This window comes from Pithys albifrons, chromosome 7 (assembly GCF_047495875.1).
Source record: "Pithys albifrons albifrons isolate INPA30051 chromosome 7, PitAlb_v1, whole genome shotgun sequence".
In the NCBI taxonomy this organism is placed as follows: Eukaryota; Metazoa; Chordata; class Aves; order Passeriformes; family Thamnophilidae; genus Pithys; species Pithys albifrons.
In genome coordinates, this window is record NC_092464.1 from 20,398,370 (window position 1) to 20,425,217 (window position 26,848).

The following is a 26,848-nucleotide window of genomic DNA, read 5'->3' on the forward strand; positions in this document are numbered from 1 at the left end:
AACTGAAGTAGCAGTAAGAAACTTACTCTTAGATAATCAGAATAATAAAATGTATCATTCCTTTCCCCTAACAATTCTTGCTTGCCTCTCTATAAGCACATTTAAAAACACAGTTTCTTCTAAGTCATAAAATAAACCACTAATGAGTACTAATGAGGTACCCCACACTACCACTAAAACAGGTACAGTGAATATGCTGCACTTTGTCTTCAACATATCCCCTACAATGGACTGTAATGTCTCACAATTGTCACAGAAAAGATTAGAATATCTCAAAGTCTCACTGCAGTAGCAAAGTCTTGACTAGTTGTATCAAGATGTCTTCTGGCAATATTTTGTTTACCCAATGAGCTTTTGCAGTGCTATTAAACACTTTGTAATTTGAATTTAGATGGATGGTGAGCTGAATATTGCAGTCTCTGTAAATAGCTACAATGTCAACATCTTTCACTTGCATCAATATTGAGTGGGTTGATTTGAAGAATACTATATTGTTCAACAGCCCATTGCTTTGATTGGTATATTAGCTCATATACAGAGGGTCTTCTCCAAAGAATATGTAGTACAAATTCCAGAGGAAAAAAAAATCAAAGCAATAGTAGCTGCAGAGAAATTCCATTAGGAAAACAAATTGGTTTTCTCTAGCTGCAAACCTTAAAAAAAAGTTCATGCTTGGCTGTAATACACCTTTTATGATCCTTCAGTTTTATTGTTTATATCATAATCTGGGATACTACTTTAGTAGTATGAGAGATAATCTCAGACTTTCTGAATGTGGACAAGCAATGCAAATATTAACAAAAGCCACCAATGCATACCATCAACTATGATTTTTTTAAAAATGTTTTTTTCCTCTTGATTACCATTTTCCTTTCACTATGATATTTCAGGAGGAGAGGAATGCCTTCCTCATTCTGCCTCTATGCAATATTTCCTCATCATATTGTTCATGGCTGTGCCAATATATGTATAGAATTCTCTCTCAATCTTTTAATGGTGAGATGACTTTAGCTGGAGATAGTTCACTAAGTTGTCAAACTTGAGATAGCAATTACCTTTCCAGATCATCTCCTCTTCCTCACATTTTCAACTAATCACTACCTGCATATCTGATTTCACCAACATTAACTTCTCTTTAAATCAAAAGATACTCAGTCTGGATGGAAATAAATTGGTCTTACAGTTTGAACGAGAAGTTTCAGTATGACTTCCCATGACTATGTGTTGTTTAATTAGATTTTATTTGTACACTGTTATGGGTTTAACCAAGTAGGCCAAGAAAAGTTCAAACCAGGCCTGAAATTGTCAGCTGACTTCTTCTAGCCAGTAATATTGTATTCCATACCATACTACATCATCTCAAAGGGTGTAAAAATCCAGTGTGTGGGAGTGGCTTGGTCAGTTCTGCTATGGCTGAGGTACAAGCTGGATGTGATCCAACTTTTGTCTTGGAGCAGGCCTTGCTTCTGCTCCTGCTGCCTCTGCTTGCATTTTGTTTGCATTCAGGGAAATAGAAACATTTTTGTTGTTACTCTTTCTGTTTCTTGTTATGTGTCTCTTAGAGTACTTACAGATCTAGTGTAAAAGACTTTGCTTTGTATTAATTGGGGCGTGGGAGGTTATTCCTTGTTATATATATCTAACTTGTGTAAGTGTGTGTTATATTGTAGTTTCCTCTTAATTTTCTCTTTTCTGTATAAATACATGTAGTTAGTTTCAGCATAAACCTGCTTTTGAGGTTTCTTTTTTCCTTCTCCCTCTTCTCTTCCCTTGGCTGGCTGGGGGGAGGAGGAACCCTTTCTCTCTGTCCTGGACAGTTGGCATTTTGCCAGCTCAACCCAGGACATACAGACACAGCTAAGTAGAAACTCAAATTAAAATATTGACTTATGGATCCTTATAAGCAACCTAATAGGTAAACTTAAGTTATCTGCAAAAAATGCCAGGTACAATAATGAGAACAATTTTTCCCATCTTCAGGCAGAATTCTTGCTTTTATTAAGGAGAAAAAAAAAAAGAGAAGTTGAATAAGAATAATTACTCATGACTCAAATGTCTCCTATTCACACTGCCTTTAAAAACATATTTAAGCTCCCTGGAGACAAGGGTTTAAAAGAACATAAAAATAATGTCTGAAAAGTTTATTAGGATAATAAAATTAGGCAAAAATAAGAGAGCAATATCTTACTGCAGTAAGAGTAAATAAAAGAGAAAACATAGAGAATATTCCCAAAACCTAGAAAAAGGAAATATTACTCATTGTGATACAGATCATTGCATGCCAGTCATATATTTATTTGAATATTAGTACAGTAAAAAATAGTCTCTACAGGCTCTTATCAATGTGGTAACTACCTAGTAAACATCTGTTTAGGTTATTAAAAAAAAACAAACAAAAAATTAAATTCCTTTGTCTGTCCTGAGGGTGGAAAAAAGAATTAAGAATTTTAGCTACTTGACTTGAACCCCTCAGAGACATTATTCGAACAGAGAACAAATGTCTCTTTTTAATTCATTTTAGTTGGTGTGTTTTGTTTGATTTGCTTTTATTTCACTTCTTTTGTTTCCTGTTTAACAAAAGTATTTGAATGTGTATAATAATGTGTAATAAAATGAGATTAGAACTATTTTTGTGTTGTTAAGGCAACTGCCCATCCTGCAACAGATTTAATGTGCTAATTACTGTACAAAATCAACAGTGATGCAAACACTACATGCAAACTACTAACACATGCCTGATACAGATAATATTTATTTTTCACCAATGTCAGTTTGCAAGATAGCTCACAACTAAATTGAAGCAATTCTAAAATGTTCATAATTACAATATTTGGGTTCTACATGATACAAATATTAGTAATGCAATGAGAACATAATTTGACTTTGGAGTTAAGATATTTATTTTTTACCTTATTAATTTTAAGTAATGTGATCTACTTTTGTTTTAATTTTTAACTCATTAACAATTAAAAGTTATTTTCAAACAATTATTTTTTTTCTTTAATCTACTTGTCTCCTTTATGTTTCAAGCTTTTCTTAGAAAAAAGCTATATAAATATTTCTCATTAACTATCCAGTTACTTGATGAGTATTGTCATTTGTAGGTGTTTGGACTAATCCAGGAAAAAACAACTCTTAATGCCTTTCAAAGGGTTCATTGTTTTTATATTTCAGACAGACATATGCTAGGTTGCCGCTTTAGATATTAATGACTACTGAAGTATTTCATCTTTAAGGCTTTTTAATTATTCTTATAATATCCAGAACATTTGAGAAATTATTTTAGTGATTTATTTTCAATGAAAAAATATAATTTATCATTTAAAGATAAGGCACTCAACACATGCATTGGAATACTTCAATGGAGTTCTCCAAGGCATTATTAGAGATATTGTAGAAAGGGAAGTTAATAGACATATGGCAAATAAATTGCACCATGATTTATATTTAAAAAACCAGAACTCCCTGCCCAGACACAAGTAGGCACAAATATACACACTGTCTTTTGCAAAGGTTTCTGCTATGTCTAGAAGTGATATATTTGGACATTGTGTCCATACAGCATTGATTCTTTCTACACAGAATCATATTATGATTTAAAAATTGCTTTTACAATTAGTTAATCTTGTTGAATGAACAAAAAAGGAGCAGCCAATTTCCAATTAATGTCTCAGTTTTCACTTGTAAACTAAGAACTAAACAGACATTTCAAATAATGTTTTCGTCATTTCAAATTTAGCAAAGAAAATGCTATTTCTAAAGCAAATGGATCATATATTCCATACTTGTTTACATAAAAAGATAATTTTTAATGCAGTCATGTTTTTGTATTTTATTGTCACTTTGTGCATGTTACTAATCCTTTTTTTTTTTTTTGTGGATATCACCCCATCACAACAATATTATGGTTGAATGCTGATATACCAATGAGGAAGGCAGCAAAATATGAAAATAACCTCACATGGAGAATATCAAAGAGAAGGTACTGTTTGTGAAGAGGGAAAATGGAAAGAGGATTTTAAAAGACTTTCTGTGGCTTTTCAGAGAAGCTTTTTTTTTAAGAGAAATCTTAAGAGTGCTTTTAAGAGATGAGGATCAAAAGCAAGCATTGAACTAGGAGCTCTTCCAGACCATAAGCCAAACAAAAGAATGTCAAAGTGCTGGAACACTCTGCTGGAGCACATACACCCTTACAGATATAATATATTCAAAAGAAAAGGAAGGGTTTATTACCTTAATCAGAACCTGAATATGTCCCATGGCTTTTGATGATTTGAAGTACCAGAAGCTCATCACACAAGTCCGACTTGATTCTTTCCATATGGAACTCTTCACGTGGGCTTTTTCATTTTTTACACCTACTGAAGTGGCCTCAAGATACAGGAATTTTCCTGAAATTAAATTATATTTTACTGCAAAAATGTTTTAGACTTTTAAACTGGATTTCAAAACTCAGCAAAGTAAATGCAGAGACATGTGAAGTATGCTTCCCATACAGGTCCTATAGCAGCCAACCTCAGCTTAGTGTAAAAAATGACCAGATCACATTCCATGGGTACTTCTTGCATCAGGAATGAACTAGTAACAGTGTAACATTTGGACAGGCTTCTGTAGAAGAACGAGGATATTTCCATGTTTAAGAGCAACTCTGATTATGTCCTTGCCCAACAGCACTAGTGGCTATTCTGACAGCACATCTTACAATAGCCACAACATGATAAATATAAGGATGAAGTGCTCTGAAAGATAATCTTCAAAATAGCAACTCACATTATACAAAAACTTGTGAAACAGGCAAAAAACCTTTACACATTTGTAAATTTTAGGTATTCCTAATGATTCATATTACCTTCGGTCATTTGTACTCTCTATAAATATTAACACACATATAAATTACTTAGCCAGAGGAAATTATTAAATTAGATGCCTAGAGTTTTTCCAACACTGATGGTTCTTGAGTCTTCCACCTTTATTTTAAATCAGAAGCATAGTAAATTCTGCAAGTTTTCAAATTCCTTTTTTTCTTTGTAAAAATAAGTAATGTGTAGTTCATATAAACATAAATGTAGTATAACTAATACTCAAATTATAATTGTGTATCTATGAAAATTTGTATATGAATTAAGCAAAAAAATTTTACTTCAGTAGAGATGGAATCAAATGGACTTATCTAGACTTTGACACTTCTCTGGCTATACTACAACCACAGACATTTGCCATAACACTAACAGATCAGTAATTTGCTTTTTCCTTGAGATCAAGCACATATTTGACATGTTTAGTGACATATTCATGACAACACCTTTAAAAATATTTACTACTAGAAAATGCAAATGAATTATTATTTTTCTATGTATCTTCAAGTTTCTTGGGTTTTGTCCTTCAGCAGTTCATGTAAACATTCACCAACTACTATCATGCCTTTGTGTGACTCCCCTATGAAATATTTCAGTTTAAGGTCAGTTCTGAGCTCAGGTTTGGTAACATCTTTGCTTGAGCACATACATCCTTACAGGACTTTCAAAAGCAAAGGATGAAGGCACAGAGCTTGTAGCAAGAACAAGAGCAGATAACTGAGTGCTTTGGTCAAAAAGACTCCAGAAGATGCACTACCACTAACCAAGGAGGTTTGTTTATTTACATTTATTGATTTAACATTATCTAAGATTAAAGTATGAATAGCCACTATAGGTCACTGTAAGCTTCCCAGAAAAGACCTCATGCTTTGGAGGAGCAGGACACAGTGGATGCCGGATCTGAGCTAGCTCACCCTTGCAAGCTGCAGCCAGACCAAACAACTCTCTCGCAGATAAGTATCAAATTATCATGTTTGACTCCTATGAGAAACAAGTGAGAATCAATTTTTCTTAACTTAAAGGCATTTTACAATGGTAATTAATATTTTTATATTGTCACATATCTAATTCTTTGAAAATGACACCCCGATTAGACATATTAGAATTCCCCTGATGCCTGTGAAGGGAGGTATAAGGCACTACATGAACACAGTTATGTCTTATTTGTGAACTGACAACATACCAGTTCTATTTCCAAGTGTGTGGTCCCCGAGAAGTCTAAGACTTTGTGGTGAGCTGATCCCTAGAACCCAGTTAAAATTGTCAGCCAGAGAATTTTTCCAGCCACATCTGCCATTCTCAAAGGTGCAGGAAGTTCCGCATTCACTCTCGTCTGTATTATCCCCACAGTTGTCTTCAAAATCACAGCTTTGTTCTGGTCTGTAACACTTGCCATTCTGGCACTGCCAATGGCCATGTGAGCAGGAGCCTGAAAAGAGAAGAATGAGGGTGTCCTGGTGAATCACACTGCCATGCATCCCAGCAAGGTTACTGAGAGGTTACATCTCAGAGAGCTTGATATTTAGGAGGAGGGTGGTCCAGAGCAGTTTTATTAAAGCCTTTGGTTCTCCTGAAGTGCCAATCCATTATCAGTTTATTTCTTTTGTATTTTGTCAAGTGATTGCCTAAGTAAATGACTGTTTCTCTTGTAAAGCCTTAGAGGGCAAGTTCCAGCCAGGCATTCCTTCACTAACAAAGCTTTCTAGTCTGACTTAATTACTGACATTCTCCTTTCATGTGGTGTAGGATTAAATCATTTCATTTTAGCTGCAAAGTTGAGGCTACTTTAGGAGCTCTGATTTGGATGAAGAAACTTTTCTATTTTAACTACAGAGGTTTGTCTTTTTATGGACTTTTTTTCCTTGACAAGTTCATTGGGTTGATGGTGTCCTTTTTGTGCAGTATCCCTGGCATAATTGAGGAATAATTCTGCTATTGTACAGCCTAAAGATTGCAGGACCCAGATTGCAGGATCCATTTCCAAGTTTCATGTTTTTATTTCAGATCAGTTTCTGCAGGACACTGGATAAAACACAGCCTCTTCTGGACATTCTATGATCAAGAATCAAGACACAAAATTCTGAAATGTACCCCTCCCCATTTACTTCGTACATTCTGCTGTGCTAGAAATAAGTAAATAAGAATAATTTTATTTAAAAATAGGAGTATCAATATATTAGCTCATCAGACATAAAATTAGAATATGCACATGTATGAAAGTTGTACAAGTATGGAAAGAATCTGAGTTAATGGATACTGAAAATCACGTGGTGCTAAAACCTTGTTTTCATTGCCATTGTATTAATTTAAAGGAGGACCTGATGGAGCTAAATGAAATTCACATAAGGCTGGACTTTATTAAGAGATCAGAAAAATTGAGTTATTAATAAAAAAATAAGAGATGGGTCATTCAGTTGGCACATTGGCAACCTCCATACCTACAGCTTTGTTTAAGCCAGACTCTAAATTATAAATACCCCACAAAAAGTGAAAAACCATTGCCAGGCCCCTTTGCTATAGGCTTTGGATGAAGTGAAAGCAGGTCTTGAATTTCTACATTAGCTAAAGAAAACAAGTGTTAACCTCTCTTTTTTAAGCAAAAATCTTCCTAACAAAATACTTACTAAAAAGAAAAATATATTAAAAATACAAATAAATATTAAAATACCATAGAAATATCTAGCAAGTTTTCTGGAGAAATTACTAAGTTTTAATTCCTGGTTACTTAGTAACATAAAAATACCTATCATGTTTGCTCCAGAAGACTGTGTGTGATTTGGCTTTTAACACTTGCTCCCAGAAAGGGGGAAAAAGTTCCTGAACAGATAGAAGAAAGCCAGAATAAAAGTTTGATACTGATTTAGAAAGAACATCAAGCAAAGGTCTCCAGATCTGGAGTCAAAGAAATGGCTAATCTCTGGCCAAAAGAAAAATGCTTAAGTCCACAGTTACAAGTTTATGAAAGCATTAGTGGGATTTTTATTAGTACACAATCTCTGAGAACAGTCCTGGTTAAAAGAATGGTATAACTGTATTGATGAATCAGTCAGTATATATCAGAAACATCTATCAATCTACTTCAGGTTTTCAATCATCTGGCTTGTTTCCCAAAGGCTCACAGAGATTTCTAATAAAATTGCTTCCTAATGACTTATACTTTTAGGAGCTAGTTATTATAACCCTACATTTCTTTTATGTGATTGCAGTAAGAATTTAGCAAAACAATCATTTTGCCAGCAAAGTAGGAATTTAAAATTCAGAATGCGCTTCATGCCTTGAAATACTTTTTCTTGCAATTCAGTGATCGATAATTGCAATAACTATTGCATTTTGAGGTCTCTTTGTAGCATTGCTTCCAGTTTCTGGTTGAAAAAGAAAAAAAGTAAAAAAAGCAGAGTTGAAAAGTGGAAGTCTTTGTTTCCTGAGGAAAAACAAAAAAATCCATCTTGAATCCTGGCATGAATGAATCTTTTCAAGCATGTGTAATGAATGATATTACACTGCCTAACTGAGTCTGTAACGTGACTTGTTTCTGGATGGGCTTCTCTTTAAATAACATTACTAACAGTTTATAACTGTAGGCATAAAAAACACCCCATAAACAAAAAAAAATCCAAACAAACAATGCCCCACTCCGAATCCTCCAAGAACAACCCTGAACCTGTGAAAAGGTTTATTTAGAGCTTCTTCTTTTCCTCCTACTTTTTCTCAATCCTAACTGTTTCAACACTCTGTTATATAAATTCTCATGGGTATAAGAGAGATATTTAATTGAGAGGAACTTCTCCTAAACAAGCTTTAGTAAATTTTTCCTCTTGTAATAGAAGATTGGATTTTCCCCTAATCTTGAAGATTACAAGAAGGCAGATGTTTGGCCTTGTGTGGTAACTGCATCAACACATTAGACTGCAGTAGACCCAAAGGGGCTCTTAGTGTCTTTCAGATCAATAATTGAACTGAAAAGGATTTACACAACAGAGGAAAACAGCTACACCAGTCAATAATTCCCTTGTTCTATATACCCTGAGCAAAACCAACAGGTGGAACTGTTATATTTTAAAATATGTAGTTAGAACAAGGATTAATCTCTTTATTTTACAAGGCTGTTTCTCTTAAATATATTTTGAAAAAAAAAGTGTACCTGTAAACATCAAGAGAGAAAATAAACTTAGTAACAGAACTGAAATAGGGCTTATCTTCTACATCAATGAATTTTGCATAGTGATGTTAACATGGGTATATATCTTGCAGCATTGAGGCAGAACAGCAATAATAACAGAAAATACATTCCTATTAAGAAACAACCTCTATGTGTGTTACTTATGTAAACTTCAAACTCTAGTAAGACCAGTTGTGTTCTCAAAGGAGTAAATTCAAATGTGAAAAAATTATTCTTTAATCTTTGAAATCACAGCTTGTGCCCCAACAAGGCTTTTCTATGTTACCTAATAATTTATATCACACTATTTCATAGCATTAGTTTTATTGCATGTCTATCTCCTCTCCATAAATAAATTAATATTTCAAATGCCCTAAATTAAATTAACCCACTAATGTACGATAAGATAATGCACAAGCACTCATTTATTTATTCTTTTCTTTCACCTCAGCAGATGGAGACATTTGAGAAGGACTTAATTTTTTCCAATACTACTTAAAATTTATGAAGATCTTCAGATGTTCTTTCTAAATCTCTGTTCAGAAATATCATATGCCTATTGTTTTTGCACCCAAATCCATATCAGTTGTTGTTTTCACAATAATATTAATTTTACTTTTCATTTCAGGATGAGAATAATTCATCCATTCTTTTATAAAGGTAATAAATAATGAGGGTTTTTTGTTGTTTGGTTTTTTGTTTTTTGTTGTTGGGTGGTTGTTTTTTTTTTTTTTGGGGGTGGAGGGGGGCGGTTATAGCTCCACTTATTATTTTACCATTACAATCCACTACAAGTTCTCCCAAGGTGTTTGGACTTTTATCTGGGTATGCCACTCTTTCATTTAATACTGATGAAAAGAAATTGTGTCAAATTTCTTGGAGTGGCCATAAAAGATACCTAAAGGAGTTTTCTCATTACACGTTTACATTGAGTGACCAAATAGAGCCCAATTAATGTAATTTATCAGAGACAAGATGAAGAAATAACTAGATCATATTCTGTAATTACTGTTCAGTAGATAAACAGTGACAGCAGAAAATTTTAATCTAGTAGAAAAAGAAGCCCAGCATTACATGCTGGAAAACTGAAGTTACTGAAGTGCAAATTAAAATTAAATGACTGAGTAATTAACCATTGAACAGATAACCAAAGACTGCGATAAATACTCTATCAGTTAAGGGCTTTAAGTAGGGACTGAATTTCTTCCCAAGAGATATACTTTAGTTTAAATTAAAATTATTTGACAAATCAAGGAAGACTGTAAATGAAAACATAGTAATATACAAGATGTTAAATTACATATTAATTTATTAATTACATATTAATTGGTTTTAAAAATCAAAGTGCATTTGCAAACCTTAATTTGCTTAAATAATTAGGGGAATTTATAACAGATAAACTAAACATTTTTCCATTCTTATAGTACTTGTAAAATAGAGAGGAAAATCTAAAATCTGTCCATTACATTCTGATCTTCTTGAAGTTGTTCCTTTAAATACCTTTGCTTATTAGAAATAATTCAACTATATGCTAACTGATAAAGATAAATAAGATCAGAACTTCTAGTAAATTGCAAAAATATTATTGTAACTCAATAATAACATTGAGTTAGACTCAATGATTTGAGAGATCTTTCTCAATCTTAACAATTCTATGATTCTATGACTGTATATGGGATTATGACTCTAGTTATGAGCATTTAACATTAATTCTCAGAATTTAAACTTTTTTATTTATCAGTTTTTATTGTATATCAGGATTGTTTCAAAATCACCAGAAACCTAATTCATGCTTTGGAACAACCGAAAACAGTGGTGACAAGGATATGTCAGAAACTGTTAAACTTGTGCCTCTTAACTTATTATATTTAACCTTATCAACATCCACGTTTTCCAAACCTAAATTAAACTGATCAAATGGGATAGTTTACAATTATCAGAATTACCTATTAGTAGGTGTGAAAAGCTAGATCTGCCTCATAATATTTTCAAAAGATTTTATTTACATTCACACAGCTAGAAGCATCCCTCTTCCCAAATCAAAGCTAGTGCTCCTGTAGAACCATCATCTGGCACAGAGGCCAGAGCAATTAATCAGCAGGCTAAGAGCGTGACATCCCAGGGATAGGGGCTCTTTGGATAATTTAGATCTGTGAGCTTTTCTCTGCAACAATTACTCCATTATCATTCTTGCTCTGAGTTGACATTACTGTATGACTGAAATCTGTGTGTCCTTAAAAAAAAAATTTGTTAACAGGAACATCTTTCCCCTAATATCTCATCAGTGTAACCCAAGGACAAAGAGTAAAGAGCTTTCATCACTGCTGATGATGCACAGTAATACTGACTTGGCAGCACAGGAATGTGAAAAATGTATCTCGTTTCAAAAGCAAAGCTTTAAAAATTACAAGAATTTTTAAAGACCTTCAGAGGTTGATGTATTGTGGGGGAAAAAAAAAGATTTAAAAACACTAATACTTTATCAGCCTTTTTTTTCCTTTTTTTTTTTTTTAACTGTTTTTTTTTCTAGGACATTTGGTTTTGTAAGCCTTTCAAGTACCTTGACTTATTGATTTGCACTCTGAGCAACTGGCATGTTAAAAAACACCACCTTCATTTAATTTACAAAAGGGACTCCTAGAAGAAATGGTTTTTGTTCTAAATTACTATCATGACAAAGAACAGATGAAGACTTCTGCAACAACCAAAGTTTCCTCAGTTGATTTCTTATGTTGCCTATTTCCACACACAAACACAAGAGAACTCTTTTCCTGTAATACAAAGAGCAAGGTAACCTATCACTGTTCCATTTCATTGCCTTCATCCACAACGGAACGCTGAAGAATCTTTATTGTTCCATTTGTTTGTACTTTGTTACTAGAAGAGAATGCAGTTTTATCAATGGCTCAATACTCTTTAATCTGTGACATATTCAGTGAGTCCTGAAATGGTGTTTTACTTCAAATAAAGTTCACAGAAATTCTGGAGAATATGAGGAGATGAAGGCCACATGGACACTCAGTGCCTCTTCAGACTGAGTTTACTGCATATACTATGGGCAGGGCAATGCTAAAAAGAATATTATAAAGAGAAAAAGCTCCATTTTCAAATGCTTAGATGCAGGTGAATGTGCATTCATTCAAAAGAAATAAAAGAAGAGGTTTTGACTAGAGAAGGAGTTACTAGGTCTTTTTACCTTCTCTATTCTTACAGTACTTGTATACTACTACTGTTACTAACAGAAATAATGCACACTTTCCACATTGCTCAAGTAACTCTACACCTATTTAGTCTATAAAACATTCTAGTAGGTCAACTTAAAAGGAAATTTTTAGTGAATCTCTTCAGGAGGGAAATCTTCATGGAGAAATAGGAGAGACCTAGGCCTGGATTCACTGACAGGTGCTCCTTCTATTGCAATAGCATCACGACTGGTTTGTTCCTTGCCAAATAACTGAAACAGGATATAATGCATGTTAGCATTATTATTCCAGTCCTAAGCAAGTGCTTTAATGTCTCAAACAAAGAAATGGAGAGACAAGGAAAACTGCTGTAACAGGACATACACCTAGTGAGAACAGTGATATATCAACTCCTATATACAATCATTCATTTTCAAAGCCAAGTTGAAATTTATAGTCTATCTTCTTGAGGGTGGACAAAGAGAAAAGGAATCCACATATGGTGTTTATGCAAAGCTTTATCAGAAACAATAGCATTCATTATAGGCATTGCTACAGTGAGAAAAATTAAATACTAACTACTGAAAAGCTTAATTCACTCAGTAGGAGTTTACTCTTAGTAAAAAAACCCCAACAAAATGAAATTAAATTAAACAAAATTTTGGTTGTCTATGTTCTACCCCAAATAAATAAACCCTAAATATTTACTGCCTAAACTCCTTAATTACGACACAGAAAGAAGAAACATGCCTTAGAGGAATAAAGTCCACAATCCTAAAAATATGTCAAAATTTTGTAGCGTGCCTTTTAGAAGTACAACTCAACAGCTAACATAAACTGTACTCTGACACTTTGCCTGAAGCAGATAAATATCACAGTGCTTTAATGAAAGTCATGACTGGTGCATAGATGCTGACATCTCTACCTTATAGAACCACAAGTGGTTTCACTGTTACCTATGGTTTATCTTACTGTTTGGAGGGTGAAAATGTATGGCATTTGCATTTGCTGGTGCTCAATGCAGGCTCTAGCCAGTGGTTTCACCACCTGCTTTTCTGATGGGAGAAAAATCTGGAGATTTAATCTAAAAGGTGGCTTGAAGTAAAGCAGAGACCCATAAATCATAACAGTTTGAGCATGAGGAATGAGGTGCACAAACTCTGAATAGCTGAGGTATGTCAAAAGAGAAGCTCTATAAGGAGATCAAAGGAAAGTTGGGTAGACAGTGAACTAAAAGCATTTGATGATGTTATAACTCAGTCTGAAGGAGGAGAGAACTTCACTGGCTGCACTGCAATATGTGTTCCTTTCATAATTTCCACCACACTCCAAGCTGTTGCCCAAAGTATGTAGTGGAAGGCAAAGCTGCAGTGCAGTGAGAAATCCCCTTTGTACAACTTCCCAGAGCTGCTGTACTTTGCTCAGTGAACATGGCAGGTGGAAAACGCTTCTCTCAAATCCTACTCAAAGCCTGAACCAGCTCTTATTCACAGTCACAAATCTGGCTCTGAGACCAGAGGACAGGACACTGTCCTGGTCAGACCCAAGCTAGGAAAAGAAGACAGTAGATATGGAGACCCAGAACCTGAGAAATGCTAGTTCAACTGCTGAAAGTATGAACAAATATATTTGGAAACTCTTCTCTGGCAAATAAAGGCATATAAAAAGATATGGCTTTAGCAGTAAATAGTCTATTTATTATATGTCCACAAGACCTTAGGTGTCTGTTCCATGAACAGGCACTTCCTTTGCCAAGTTTGACATCATGAGGTTGCTCAGTAATTGCTTTAATTTGACAATATTCAAAAGGAAAAATAACAAACTATGTATATCTATTATCAGTTGGGCAGCTCCTCTATTTACAAATGTCAACCTGTTCCCTTAAATCTGTATTAATATTCCAGCAGCTGAGAGCTCTTGGTCGGTTCAGCCTGGGAAGAGGAGACTGAGGGAAGGCCTCATTGTAGTTACAGCTTCCTCGTGAGGGGAATTGGAGGGGCAGGCACTGATCTCTGCTCTGTGGTGACTTGTGACAGGACCCAAGGGAATGGCCTGAAGTTGTGTCAGGGGAGGTTTAGGTTGCTGATTAGAAAAAGGTTCTTCACCCAGAGGGTGATTGGGCACTGAACAGGCTCCCCAGGGCAATGGTTGAAGCACCAAGCCTGACAGAGTTCAAGAAGCATTTGGATGGTAATCTCAGGCACATGGTGTGACTCTTGGGGATGGTCCTGTGCAGGGCTCAATGATCCTTGTGGGTCCCTTCCAACTCAGCATATTCTGTGGTTCTGTATTTCAACGATACAAATGTAAATTACAAAGGAAACTACTCTGGACTATTCTAAGTTATGTACAGATGGGATGGAAGTGTGAAAGACCTGCAAGAAGCCTAATTTCTGCAGAGTTTCTATAAGCAATTAAAACATTTAAACACAGCTATGTTCTTTAGAAATATCTTGAGTAAGATTCGGGTGTAGAAGAAAGTAAAAACCTTCAAAATTGATTAAATTGAATCTCATGACCCCTATGAATCCTCATCTGTCATTGTTCAGGAGGAGTAAGTTTCAGGATTAATGTATTTACCACATAATATTAAAAAACTTTCGATCTGTATTAGACAAAATGCTATAGTGAGCTGAAGAGAATGCGATGATTAAAAGATTTTATAGATGTCTTGAACAGCCTTCCACACGCTTTGAGCCTCCACTGAAGAGGTCAGCAGGAAAATGAAAAATACTTCTTTCTCAATGGAGAAGAAAGATACCAACAAACTCTTTAATCACTCAGTATCTCAAAGAAACAGCTTCTAAGATAGTCAGCTTTTCCATTTCCTCTGTGTTACAGTCATTCTCAGACAAAAAAAAATTCTTTCTCAGAAAGAAAAAGATTAAAATTATACCTGTAAAGTTAACATAAGTACTTTGAGGTGTGGTTCTGCAAGCAGCAACACTTACATTTGGAACTGCAATGCTCTAATGTCACACTGTTAATGTCTCCTAGTGACATTAAGTAGATCAGTTCCTTACCTTATCTTTTTTCCAGACAGTATGAGCAATTTAGACAAAAGCAGTTTTTATTATCCTCATTTAATATTAGTCTAATCCAACACAATAATTCATTCCTCAAAGCAATAATAATTTTATTAACTGTTTTCATTCAGCACGTGTTCACATTTATCAGCACACTTTGAAGTAAGCAAATAGTAGCACATCTGCTTAGCAAGTGTCTGAACATGGAAACAGCAGAATAGTTCGTGGTTAGAAAGAGAGCCCTGATGACATTGTTTTATGCCACTTCACAGCAATGTGAGCTTTAAAAGAAATTGCTCAAATCACTATGTCTATTTCACTTTTAAGAAAGGCAACAACCTCAAGCATTTTCTCTGCATTCAATTTAATCAGTACCTTTCTCCACTGCTGTTCCTGAAACGTTATTTTTGGGTTTTCAGATAAGGGACCCTTTTAGCATCCAGGTTAAATTTATTCATGACTACTTCAGATACACTGATTTCTCTGTAAGCTCTGCCATTCAGCTTTCTTTCATTTGGAAATACAGAAGTACAAACAGACCCAAAACCCAAAAAACCCCAATACTACTCAAAGACTTCATACTTACCTAGCCCAAACCTATCTCAAAGTTCAATACAAGCTGAAAACTTTCTTACACAATCATCTTTTGAAGCTTTGACAATTTTGAAATACAGAAGAATAATGGTATATCTGTGGTTGTGACAAAAACACAAGAAAGACTTTTCCTGTGTCATTTCTACTTTGGGACATATTTCTCAGTAATTTGAAGGTGGGCATCAAAATTCTTTTTTTTTTTTTAATCTAAAATACATCTCTGAGTCTTTCCAAGTTCATAAATTGGTAGATCATGTGTTGTATGTATCAGAATACTGAACACTGGCCTAATTAAGCAAGCAGTCAAATTAGCCGTTTCAGCTCTTAAAACCCTTTATCTCCATTAACAGGCAAATATTCTCTCAAAACTCTGAGTTTTAATATCCTGGGATATTCTTCAGGGGCAGAAGTAAATAATAGCTTTTTAACAAATGTATAGCATCTACTTGGAAGTAATCCTTTTGGGCATTTACATTTGAATGTACATATATATATATATATGTATATATATATATATACACATCTCCTAAAAGTGACTATGCACTTTCTCAGTAGGGAAATACTTCCTTCGGAACAATCTGATTGCACAGAGCCTTTATGTGTGTGTTGTTGGGTTTTTTGAAGAAGTAAGAAAATATCAAAATATCCCAAGAAGCATTATTTCAGTCATGTTTCCCAAGTTTAAAGTCTCAAGCAGCTTGATAATTAGAAGTCAGTACTTGCTCTAGGATTCTATCTTTAGATATGCAGGCAAAAAACTAAAGTACAGTCTCCATTGGGAAGGAAAAAAGTAGGCATAACTCATGGTCTGGTGGACAGGTTGTGTTATTTCTAACCTCAAGAAAACAATAGTCAATCTTTACTTGATAACTAACTATTAAATAGCCGCATTTAATTTCTGTTGATGAATGTCATACTTCGTTTTTAAAAAAAAAAAAACAAATAGAAATTTGCTAAATGAGAAACTATTTTATCAAATTCAGACACAAAAAGTTGTTCTAGATAATTCTGCTAACAATCATTGGACTGCAAAGAATGATCCCATTATGCTGAAGCAGAAACCTAGAATTTAATTTTATTGCCCACACACATAGCATTTCAGAATGTGTCCTTGTCACCACTGCTATCCTGAAGGCTCATATTTCCATACCTCCTGTTATACACCTGTCAGGACTGTAAGGACCTCCCAGACACCCTGCTGCATCAAAACCAGTGAATGCCTCACAGGTGCAGTGAATTCAGTAGTGTCAAGTGACTGGGCAAAAAAAGACCAACAGCATCTACAATAACTGCAGTTTCGATACCTGACATATCTGGAGTACATTATATCTGATTTGAATCTTAACTTGGAGCTGAATCCCAGTCTAAATATTTCAAGTCTTAGATAAGTCTGATAAAATTTGAATTTACCTAATAATTCATATGCCCATAAAGATAGGCTGATTTATCTCTACTCTTCCCTCCAAATTTATTTTTCATTGAGACAACTAATAATGCAGCACACAAATATTAGGGACTTTCCTCAAACAAAGAAGTGTTTACTAAAAATGAAGGTGGAAAAAAGAATCTTTGCTTTCTACAGTTACTGACATATTCTATCTCCAGTCTAGCTGGAAAGGAAAATTGCCTACGTTTTTTTTCCTCTCTGCTTGGTGAAGACTACGCAGCATCAGTCAACAACCTCCCATCATTTTTTCCTGAGGACAATTTCTGTGATTATTGGTGACACAACCTTTGCATGTGTTCTGGATAGCTAGAAGTGTCCAGTGGTAAAAAAAGCAGGTTTTTTTTTAATTTCTATGTCTTTAATCTCTTCTCCTTATCTGAGTCATGTGAGATGATCCAACTTTTAAGCACAAAACAATGGTAGTCCTGCCACAGCCAAGAATGATGTACACATTTTGACAGTAAACAGTCTTTTTACCACTTATTTGTTTATTAACTTTGTTTATCCTAACACTAAAGAGCATCCAGGCACATCTTGTGATAGTTGGGTATCTTGTGAAAATTATGATACCATTCTACTTGGCAATCATATTCTGTTAAAAAATTTGAGAACAAAATAAATCTGAGCTCTCAATGTAGAATATGTAACACAGAGGGAAATGTCTGAGTTAATAATGTCAGTATTGCTGGTGGTCCTGAGAAAGCTCCAATTTGGTAAAAGTCTTCTTACTTAGCTCTCCCAGTAGGGTAAAAGTAAAAGAGCAGGGCTCTTTAACAGGGTTCTCTTTTAAAAATAAATTCCTCTTGCACAGTTTGGAACAGGTTGCCTTTGGTTACAAAAGCTATTCCCATACCCCAGCTACTCATTGGCAAAAGGAATTACCAGCTCATAGTATGAATGCAGATATAAATACCTGCCCTCACCTGCTGCTCAGAGACTCACTTCAAACTGCCAGCACTGAAAATTTGTTTCTCCTGACCTCACACTTATTTAGATGTCTGCTCTGGGATGCCTTTCTCAGAAACAAGTCTGTGGAGACCCAAGATCTAAGGAAAGTTTTGGACATGTTAAACTGTTTTGCAAAACAGAAAAGCAAATGCTGACACTGCCCTACCTTCAAGGGCCTTAGGTGACGTTAATCATGTTCTGAGATGACATTAGTCACATTTGGTTGTCCAGTTTCTAGAGTTGTAAACAGTTACGGGCCCAATCCAGGCTCTGCTTTAACTGCAGATCCACAGAATTGTTGAGCTTTAATTCACTTTCAAGGTATTAGGTCTGGTAATACCTAGGGAAAAATTTTGTTTCTTTGACATGATATTATAATAAGTTATGGAAAATTTCTGAACATTATCTGTACTTCATTGTGTGTTCAAATATTGTAGTTGGTTATGGACAGAAATATATCCTAAAAGATATTTTAAACTCCAATGCACCTTCAAAATTACAACCCACACAACATTTTTGTCATTATTTTTTTGAATTTAATAAGTACAAATAAATGGGATTTTCTTTTTTAGTTCTGCAAATGAGCACATTGCTTTCAAATCATTATACAATCCGGCAAGGCTAAAACTCAAAATAAAAGGAGATAGATCAAAGTCCTAGTTATCAATAAACAAAAAGAAGAAACCATGGAGTGAAAAAGTAGTACAAGAGCAATATTTCCAGTTAAATTGATAAACTACAGCAATTACAGTTATATAGACTTGAAATTTAACTGGAGAAAGCTTGACAGAACTAAAAAATACAACATGAAAAAACAGGCTATGTGTTTTTCTCCTTCACTGTCAAGGAAGGATAATTTTTGTTGCAACAACTGGGCATTATATATAGAAGTTGAATTCAATTGACCTGTATGCATGACTATTTTATATTCAAAAGTAGCAGCTTCATTCATATTAAGCTACTTAACCACCCTGCATATTCTATAGAATTGCCAGCATTTTTCTGAAAAGTATGGAGGCAATTGCATCTTGAAGGGAGAGAGAAAATAATTAAGCATGTCAGTTTCTTAGTTTTAAAAGTCTAGACTATAATTATAAATTTTTCTTATTATTATGTAGGTGAAAATTAAAATTGCCACTTGCATAGAGTTCCATTCTAGATACAGCTGAGTCTGTTTCTGTTCAGGTACTAATGGAGGAAAAAAAATTCACAACCTGCTGTATGCAATTAAGGCAGCCATAGGTATAGTCAATCTTCCAAAAGAAACTATGAGTCCTCTTTATAGGTTTGGGTTTGTGTGTGGGGTTTCCTTTCTTTTTGTCAGGCTTTTGCAGTTGTTTTGGGGGTTTTTATTTATTTGTCTGTTTTTTTTTGTTTCAGTTTCATTTTTTTTGTTTGTTTCTCTTTCTCTAGAACTGTTTTTGAAATGCTTTAGATGTTCTACCTTATTTGCTTCACATCCCATTCTCACAGTCAACGGCCAATGCTGGCTGTTTCAAAGGTTATAAATGCTCGATTATTCAATTGTTTTTCCATAAAGAGATATTTTTTCCTCTTTTCAGTATAAGATCACATTATGCCCTCAAGCATAAAACGTGATTGTTCTTGTAATTATATATTAGCTACAATAACTGTCAAGGTTATTTCTATATGTCTGTAAATTTTTATAGATGTAATTACAACTGCAAAAGAGTGATACCAGCAATCAATGCCCTTTGGCCTCTAAACTTTTAAGCAATATTTCAAATGAAAGTATTTTGGCAAATCTGTTTTCCTGATTATTCTATTACTTGGCTTATATTTATTTTTATTATGTTGCTGACTAAATTCTATAAATTTTAATGTATTTTTGTGAATTAGACATTTGCACCAGAATTATTCAAAAATCAGTCTGGAACAAAAAACAAAACAAAACAAGCAACCAAAAAGAAAAAAAACAAACAACCCACCAACCAAAACAAACAGAAAACCAAGCAAGGAACAGAAAGACATAGCAAAAGTGAATTCTTCAATGCTTTTTTATAAAAGATAAGGAAAGTGCATGAGTAATGAGTTAAGAAACCTTGACAGTGATATGAAGTTATTCAGAGTGATATAAGCTGGAAATAACTATGAATAATAGGAAAAGTATTTTTTGAAAATTAAGATGATTATGTGACTGTACCCACTGCTAATTATGAACTGGGCATCAGCTGCCATTGCAGGGCATTGGACTTTCCTATAATCCCTGTAACATCCAACGCCAACAGCTGTGTCAGTTATTTTATACAACTACAGTGGAGAAAACAGACACAGTTAAGCGAATGAATTGCATCCTTAGTGACTGGCAATGAAATGCAACCCAGAATAACATGATCTGTCTTCACATAAAAGTGGTGGGATCTTATCATTACCACTCCTTAAGAGTGACAGAACAAAGTACTGAAATAGCTCTGGGAACACAAAATCCCAGTGTTCTAAAATAACAAAGCAAAGAAAGCTTTAGGATTTTTGAGGAAAGAGAAAAAAGAGAAAAATTATTATTTTGTTACAGTATTATTCCACTGGTCACTCATTGCCTAAATGCTCTACACAGACCTGATTTTATAATCCCAAAAGAGTATACTAGATCTTTTAAAGTCAGAGAAAGGAAAATATATGGCATATTTTCCATGTAAGAAATAATCTGGAACTCCTTTGGTGTATAATGTTACTCGAAGATGATTGCAAAGAGAACAATCTGGAGTAGGTGTGTTTGGCTGTTGTTCACCATTTTCAGTAAAAGGAGACAGGGTGAAAATAGAGTCACTTTCTCAGCAAGTGACAGAACTGCACAACTTGCTGCCAAAAATGAGAAAGGAGATATATTTCTGAACAAGTTTCCAGGGAAACAAGGCTCTATACAGGAGGCAAATGCATTAAGGTTTACTACATATGCAAAACCACATTTGGTTCATAAGGTCTCCTAAAAAGGAAATATTAGGAACATTAGGAGGAAGTATCATGTATGTTCAGCATCTCACTGACAGCAGTAGAGACCGAATATCAAGTGGATGAACCTTGGTGTGACCCTCTGTGAATATTCCTGTGTTCTGAAAGACACATGCAATCTTTCAGTCATTTGCTTTAAATTTGCTGAAAATAACTGTATTCTCTGCAAAAGTGAAGCAAGCACATAACAGTTCTCTGGTCTCTGGGAATAGCTTTTCTTCATTGTAGCCTACTAATCTGATCAGCAGCCCTTGGAAGCTTTGTATTCCCAGGTAAATGGTACAGAGACATAAACAGAAACTCTGACAGAGGAATCTGCCATTTTTATAGCCAAGGACAACACTGCAGGAGGGAAGGAATAGCAAGAAGAGAGGACAACCAGAGATCATGGAAGTTGTTGCCAAATCCATGATATCTCTTTGTAAGCAACTCTAAGTTTAAAATATGACTCGTGGGTAACATGTGGGTAACTGTTCCACCACTAACCCCCATGGTCTGCAGGGGGACAGCCCACCTCACCATGGTATTCACCACAGCCTGCAGGGGAATCCCTCCACCAAACCTTGCCACACAACCCCAGTACAGAAACAACTGCTACTTTTACAAAGTTCAGTATGGCCAGCGTCTGTTCCTGGGCTGGTGTGCAGACAGGTGGCCCTTTACACAGGGCAGAATCTAACACAGGAATCTTACCACACTGCAGAGACACAGCAACAGGCGTAAATAGTATTATTAGAACAAACCTGTCTTTATATTTTCCTACACACAGTACTGTTGTGGGACATGAGCAAAAACTGATATTTCCCCATATATTGCTATTCATACAGTGAAAAGTTTGACAAGGGCCAGCCTAAAATTATGTTTAATGTTTCTCAGGCCCAGCAATTTAAGTGGCTCTCAGTGGCTTTCCACTTCAGCATTGTTGTTGCTAAGCAACATCATGAGGACAGTTTACATTATCATGCCAGTTTACAGAAAATGACAATGTTAACTTTCAAAATTATTTTTTCTAGCTGCCCAGCGCTCACATTCAGCCTTTAAACAGTAGTGCATGTTTTTCTGAAAGAAATAACCACATTGGAATATATTTTTGTTAATGTGTAGAACTTCAAATTATTTATATAGAGCCAGGGAACAATTCTTCTAAACAGTGAGAGTCTCTGTCACAGATGGGAAAATAATTCTATTTAGTCCCTGCACAACATCCCTTGCCAACACCCATTTCTCTATATGCAAAAATAACAAGCACAGACCCCCTTAGTATATTAGTTTTACACAGTGATACTGCTCAATAAGACTCAGAAGATTCTCCCTTGCTCTACGTGTTACAAGGATTTTTTTTAAAAAATATATATATATTAAGAAGGAATTGTATTAGAATAGACCTCAAAAAACTAAAAATCTCTCTCGAAAAGGAAACATCTCAATTTTCTTAGCAAGCATTCTCCCTAGCAACTCTAAAAAAATCGAGAAATGGATATAAATCTCTCACTTTTGGTTAAACTTCCCTTTGTCTCTGCATATAAGCAGGTAAGTCTAAGAATTCACATTTTTGCATCTGATCATCATGGTCATTCTACTTGGTTCTAGTTAAAAAAGCTGCATTGCATAACACTTTTCACAGCCTCTAGCACGCATTGAGCCACTGTTCAGAGCATTTCAGTAGGCAGAAGTGGATTTCCTATTCTGGTTTGTAAGCCCACTTTTTGAGCAATGTTCCAAACAGATACCACTGCTTAACAGAAGCTGTAAGTTGAACCACCTGTGGCTCATATAACTCTTATCCTGGACAAGAGAAATTTATTGATATAGAAAAGATGGTTCAGTATAAGGATGAATTTATACCATTGACTCAAAGTGTTTTGAATCTACAAAGTTCACAAAGTACATCTCATCTGAGATACACCAAGAAATCAGTCTCTAGTGGCTCTTTCCTGAGATTTTATTAGCTTTTTTATTATATACATCATAAAAGTGTTTTGGAACATCCTTTACTATCAAACCCAAAGCTTTTAAAGCTTCTAACATTGCCACAGGGACTTGTATCTACCATTAAGAGAACAGACTCAGAATACAACAAAAATAAAGAATGAGAAATCTTGGATAGTGTTCCTCTTGGGGTAATGTTCATATACAGCTGAACTTTAAAATACCAATCTCATTTGCAATAAATTTCCATGACTTGTTTGGCAGAAGTAGAAAGCCAATACTACGTACTGTAACTGGCACCTTATCAAAGAGATGTCCAGAAACTTTTGCCCATAACTTTTCTGCTTATCTTGTGTGTGAAGTTCAGTGTAATTTCTCGAGTTTGGTGTAGTCTCATCAGTGTTATTTTTCAATGCCTGATCAGTTCTTAATGATATCCTAAAGGGAAAGCCTACCCATTAGCAGTAGTAACAAAGCAAAGTAGCTCACATAAATTAATGATTCATCCTCCTGGTAGTCCTTGACGTTGGGAAATATTAACTTTGTTTTATTGATCAGAAACACAGAGAAGTGACATAAAATGACTCTCTGCAACCATGCAGAAAATTTGTACTAGGCCCAGGAACAAAATGCATCTTCTAAATTCTGCTTCAGGGGTTTACATTTCAGTAGCTCCATGATAAATGTGGAAGGAGAAAAAAGATTTGCTCTGTTCTGTCAGAAAGAGTTTTTCCTTCATCATTTGTGTCCAAGCAAATATTAGTAATACACAATATCAGTGCTTTCAAGAGTAGCTCTTACCTTGGGGTGATCTGGATCCATCTCCATTAGAACATTATTATTTCTGGTAAATGTTTGCTGAGCCTTATTTCCCTTGTGCACTAAGTGAGGATGGTGCAAATAATTGCACCAATGTTGGCACCACACAGAAAGAAGATGGATATGATGCCTAAACAGTATCAGTAGCAATTCCCACCAGTGAAAAGTATTAAAGCTTGCTGGCCTTATTGCAAGCTATCCATTTTGGCTCTGTCCAACTCAGTTCTTTATTTTACGATAACTATATTTTGCAACTATTAATAAAATAAAACCTACTGAATTAAGGAGGATATTGTTTAAGTAAACACCACCAGACACCAGATTTGCAGATTCACAAGTGTTGACTCAGTACCCAAGCAGTTATTTAATAAATTAATTTCATGATTTGCCTAAAAGCATTTTAGTTACTACGTTTCTTTGGCAAGAAGGAGAGACAAAGAAGTGAAAGTAAGGCTGCTATTCCCTCTTTCCAGACTTACACAGACTGTCCATAGCAGGAACATACCTGTTGGAGGCAGTTTTGTGGGTTGTGCTGGTAAAAACTTCTGCAGTGGTAAGCACTCCCTGGAAAATGTAAGGTCATCAAGTGCTATGCCATCTTTGGGACCTTTTCCAGCTACTCCTTCAAAGACAACTTGAAAATCTTCATTTCCATTTCCAGCCAGGATCAGTGCCTTGCGCTGCCAGAAATTTCCCTGGTTTCCAGTAAGATTAAGAAGAATTGTTTCATGTTTTAACGTAGTTCTCTGGTAGACAACCAGTGACCCAATATGAGCTCCATACATATGGTAATAGAAAATTATCTGTAAGCAAGAACAATAGCAACAAGTATGTAATCGGTTGACTTCAGACACATTCTAGTATTGCACTTACCTTTATTCTTAAATTGACCATTACTAGCAGAACTCACAATAGCCTTTAATTTTACTGACTGAAAAACAATTTAATTAAAATACAAAAAAAAAATACTTACTAGTGGCAATTTTTTTAATTAACCCATAAGCCAAACTTGGAAGCCAGCACTAAAATACTTAGCAGATGATCTTTCATCCCTTTGAATAACCCTTGCATGTAAATGCAAAAGAATGAAAATACTTAATAAGGAGAAATGGAGTAGTGCCACTTACAATATGGGAAGTAACTCAGTTTACTGCACAATTATCTGGCTATAGATGTGTTTGTGCTAGATTTTAGAGCGTGTAATTAGAAAATAATCTAATCTGTCATGGAAGTAAATCTTCGACATGGACAAATGTAAAAAAAAAAATCTAAAATAAGACATAAGATGTCCTTGGATTAGAAAACAGTGATTTATTTATTTTTAGTTAAAATGAAGAAAAGAGATTATGAAGACAAAATACCAAATAGATAGAGACTATATAACAAATCCCTGTTAATTCATCAATATTAACTCTAAGTTATCACTCTAAGTTATTTCCAGTTCAAAAGCACTAAAGGAATACTTGAATTTAGTCAAATTTATACTTAATCTAGCTCATTATCTTGTTTCGAAAAAAGATCAGAATATTTCCAAAAATTATGCAGGATCCTGAAAGGACTTTCATGCTATCATACTCAAGAACATGTCTATAGCTGAGATTTCTTCCCAATATAATGCATGGCACAAGCCTAAATTATGAAAACTCTTAACTGTTTTATTACAGCTATAGAAACATAATAGCAGATATTATGCTATCCATGTAAATGTAAAGTCACGTCTCTTTGTGTTACCCAGTGCTACAGGATTTTATAGGATTCTGCAGTCTACTACATTGCATAAACATACTGTTTAAAAAAAAAACCTACTTTTTTTTTTGTAATTTCATTGATTACTAAAACCACCAAGGGCTTTGTTTTCCATGTCTTTGAAAGTTTTACTGTGTTTACTTACAGAATGTTTCCTGCGCGATGTAGTCAAATCTAAATTTTATAAGTCAGTTTTCTTGCTGGGAAATATTTATATTTACCTGATATTTTCCTGTCCTGTAACTACTCTGTTTCTCTTGAAATCCTTCTTTGAATGAGGCCTTTTCCATTTAATATATGTATATATCTTTAGAGCATATAATATTTTCACATTTTTTAGGATTAATCTCTTTCTGCTGGATTTTACTTGATTTTCTGTCATTAAATTCTGAGCAGATACTTTCATGCACTTGCCCATCACACTACTCCTGACTGACTATAGTTCTTTTTAAAATTACCAGACTGTATTTTGTGTGTTCCTTTCTTTTGTAATAATTGAATTCATACTCCATCCTCCACTCCTCTGACACTAAATATTTCTTTCTGTCCTTCACATTTACTTGCAATGCACTTTCCTCTATTACACTGGATAACTTTATATATATTAGAGTCAACATGCTGCTCTTCTGTTCTGTTACATCATTTTAACATGTATCATATAGGAGTAATATCATCTTGCTAACAGCTATACACAAATTGAACTTTAGGCATATATTCAAGTCCTTCCAGGGCTGAGGCCCCATATTACTCAAACTTGAATTAATGTGAAATATTCATTCCCATACTTAATTCACTTTTCATTGGGCCATAGGCTAGGTCTCTAGTCTTAGTTCTACAAGTCTCTCTGGATGTTGTCATTACTTGATATTTTCAGGTTTACCGTAAAGAATTTATCATAAATTTTTTAAAGAGTTATAACAACTGGTTCCATTTGTAACTACTTTTCTCATATCAAAATAAAGCAGAAAGTATACAATGCAAGAATATACAGAAAATATAGTATCTGGAAAAGCAAACAGCTACCCACTACTTCCTACTGTGCATGCCATGAAGAAATGGCTGATATTAATGACATTTTCATGCTTTTTATTAAACTTTTTTGACGTCATTCTTAAATTCCCTCAGAATCACAAGGTATGCTATACACTTCTGGTACTAATTACAAGTAAAAT

At 34.6% G+C, this 26,848-nt stretch overlaps 1 protein-coding gene across 1 annotated transcript in view; it reads right to left on the reverse strand.

Annotated features, from left to right (window-relative positions):
- Nucleotides 1-26,848, reverse strand: part of MALRD1 (MAM and LDL receptor class A domain containing 1) — a 246,509-nt gene that overhangs the window by 120,201 nt on the left and 99,460 nt on the right. The window contains exons 27-29 of the mRNA XM_071561243.1: nt 24,436-24,733; nt 6,040-6,285; nt 4,234-4,391 (exon numbers count right to left, since the gene is read on the reverse strand). Coding sequence (XP_071417344.1) covers nt 4,234-4,391; nt 6,040-6,285; nt 24,436-24,733 — 702 coding nt within the window. The remainder of the gene's footprint in view (nt 1-4,233; nt 4,392-6,039; nt 6,286-24,435; nt 24,734-26,848) is intronic.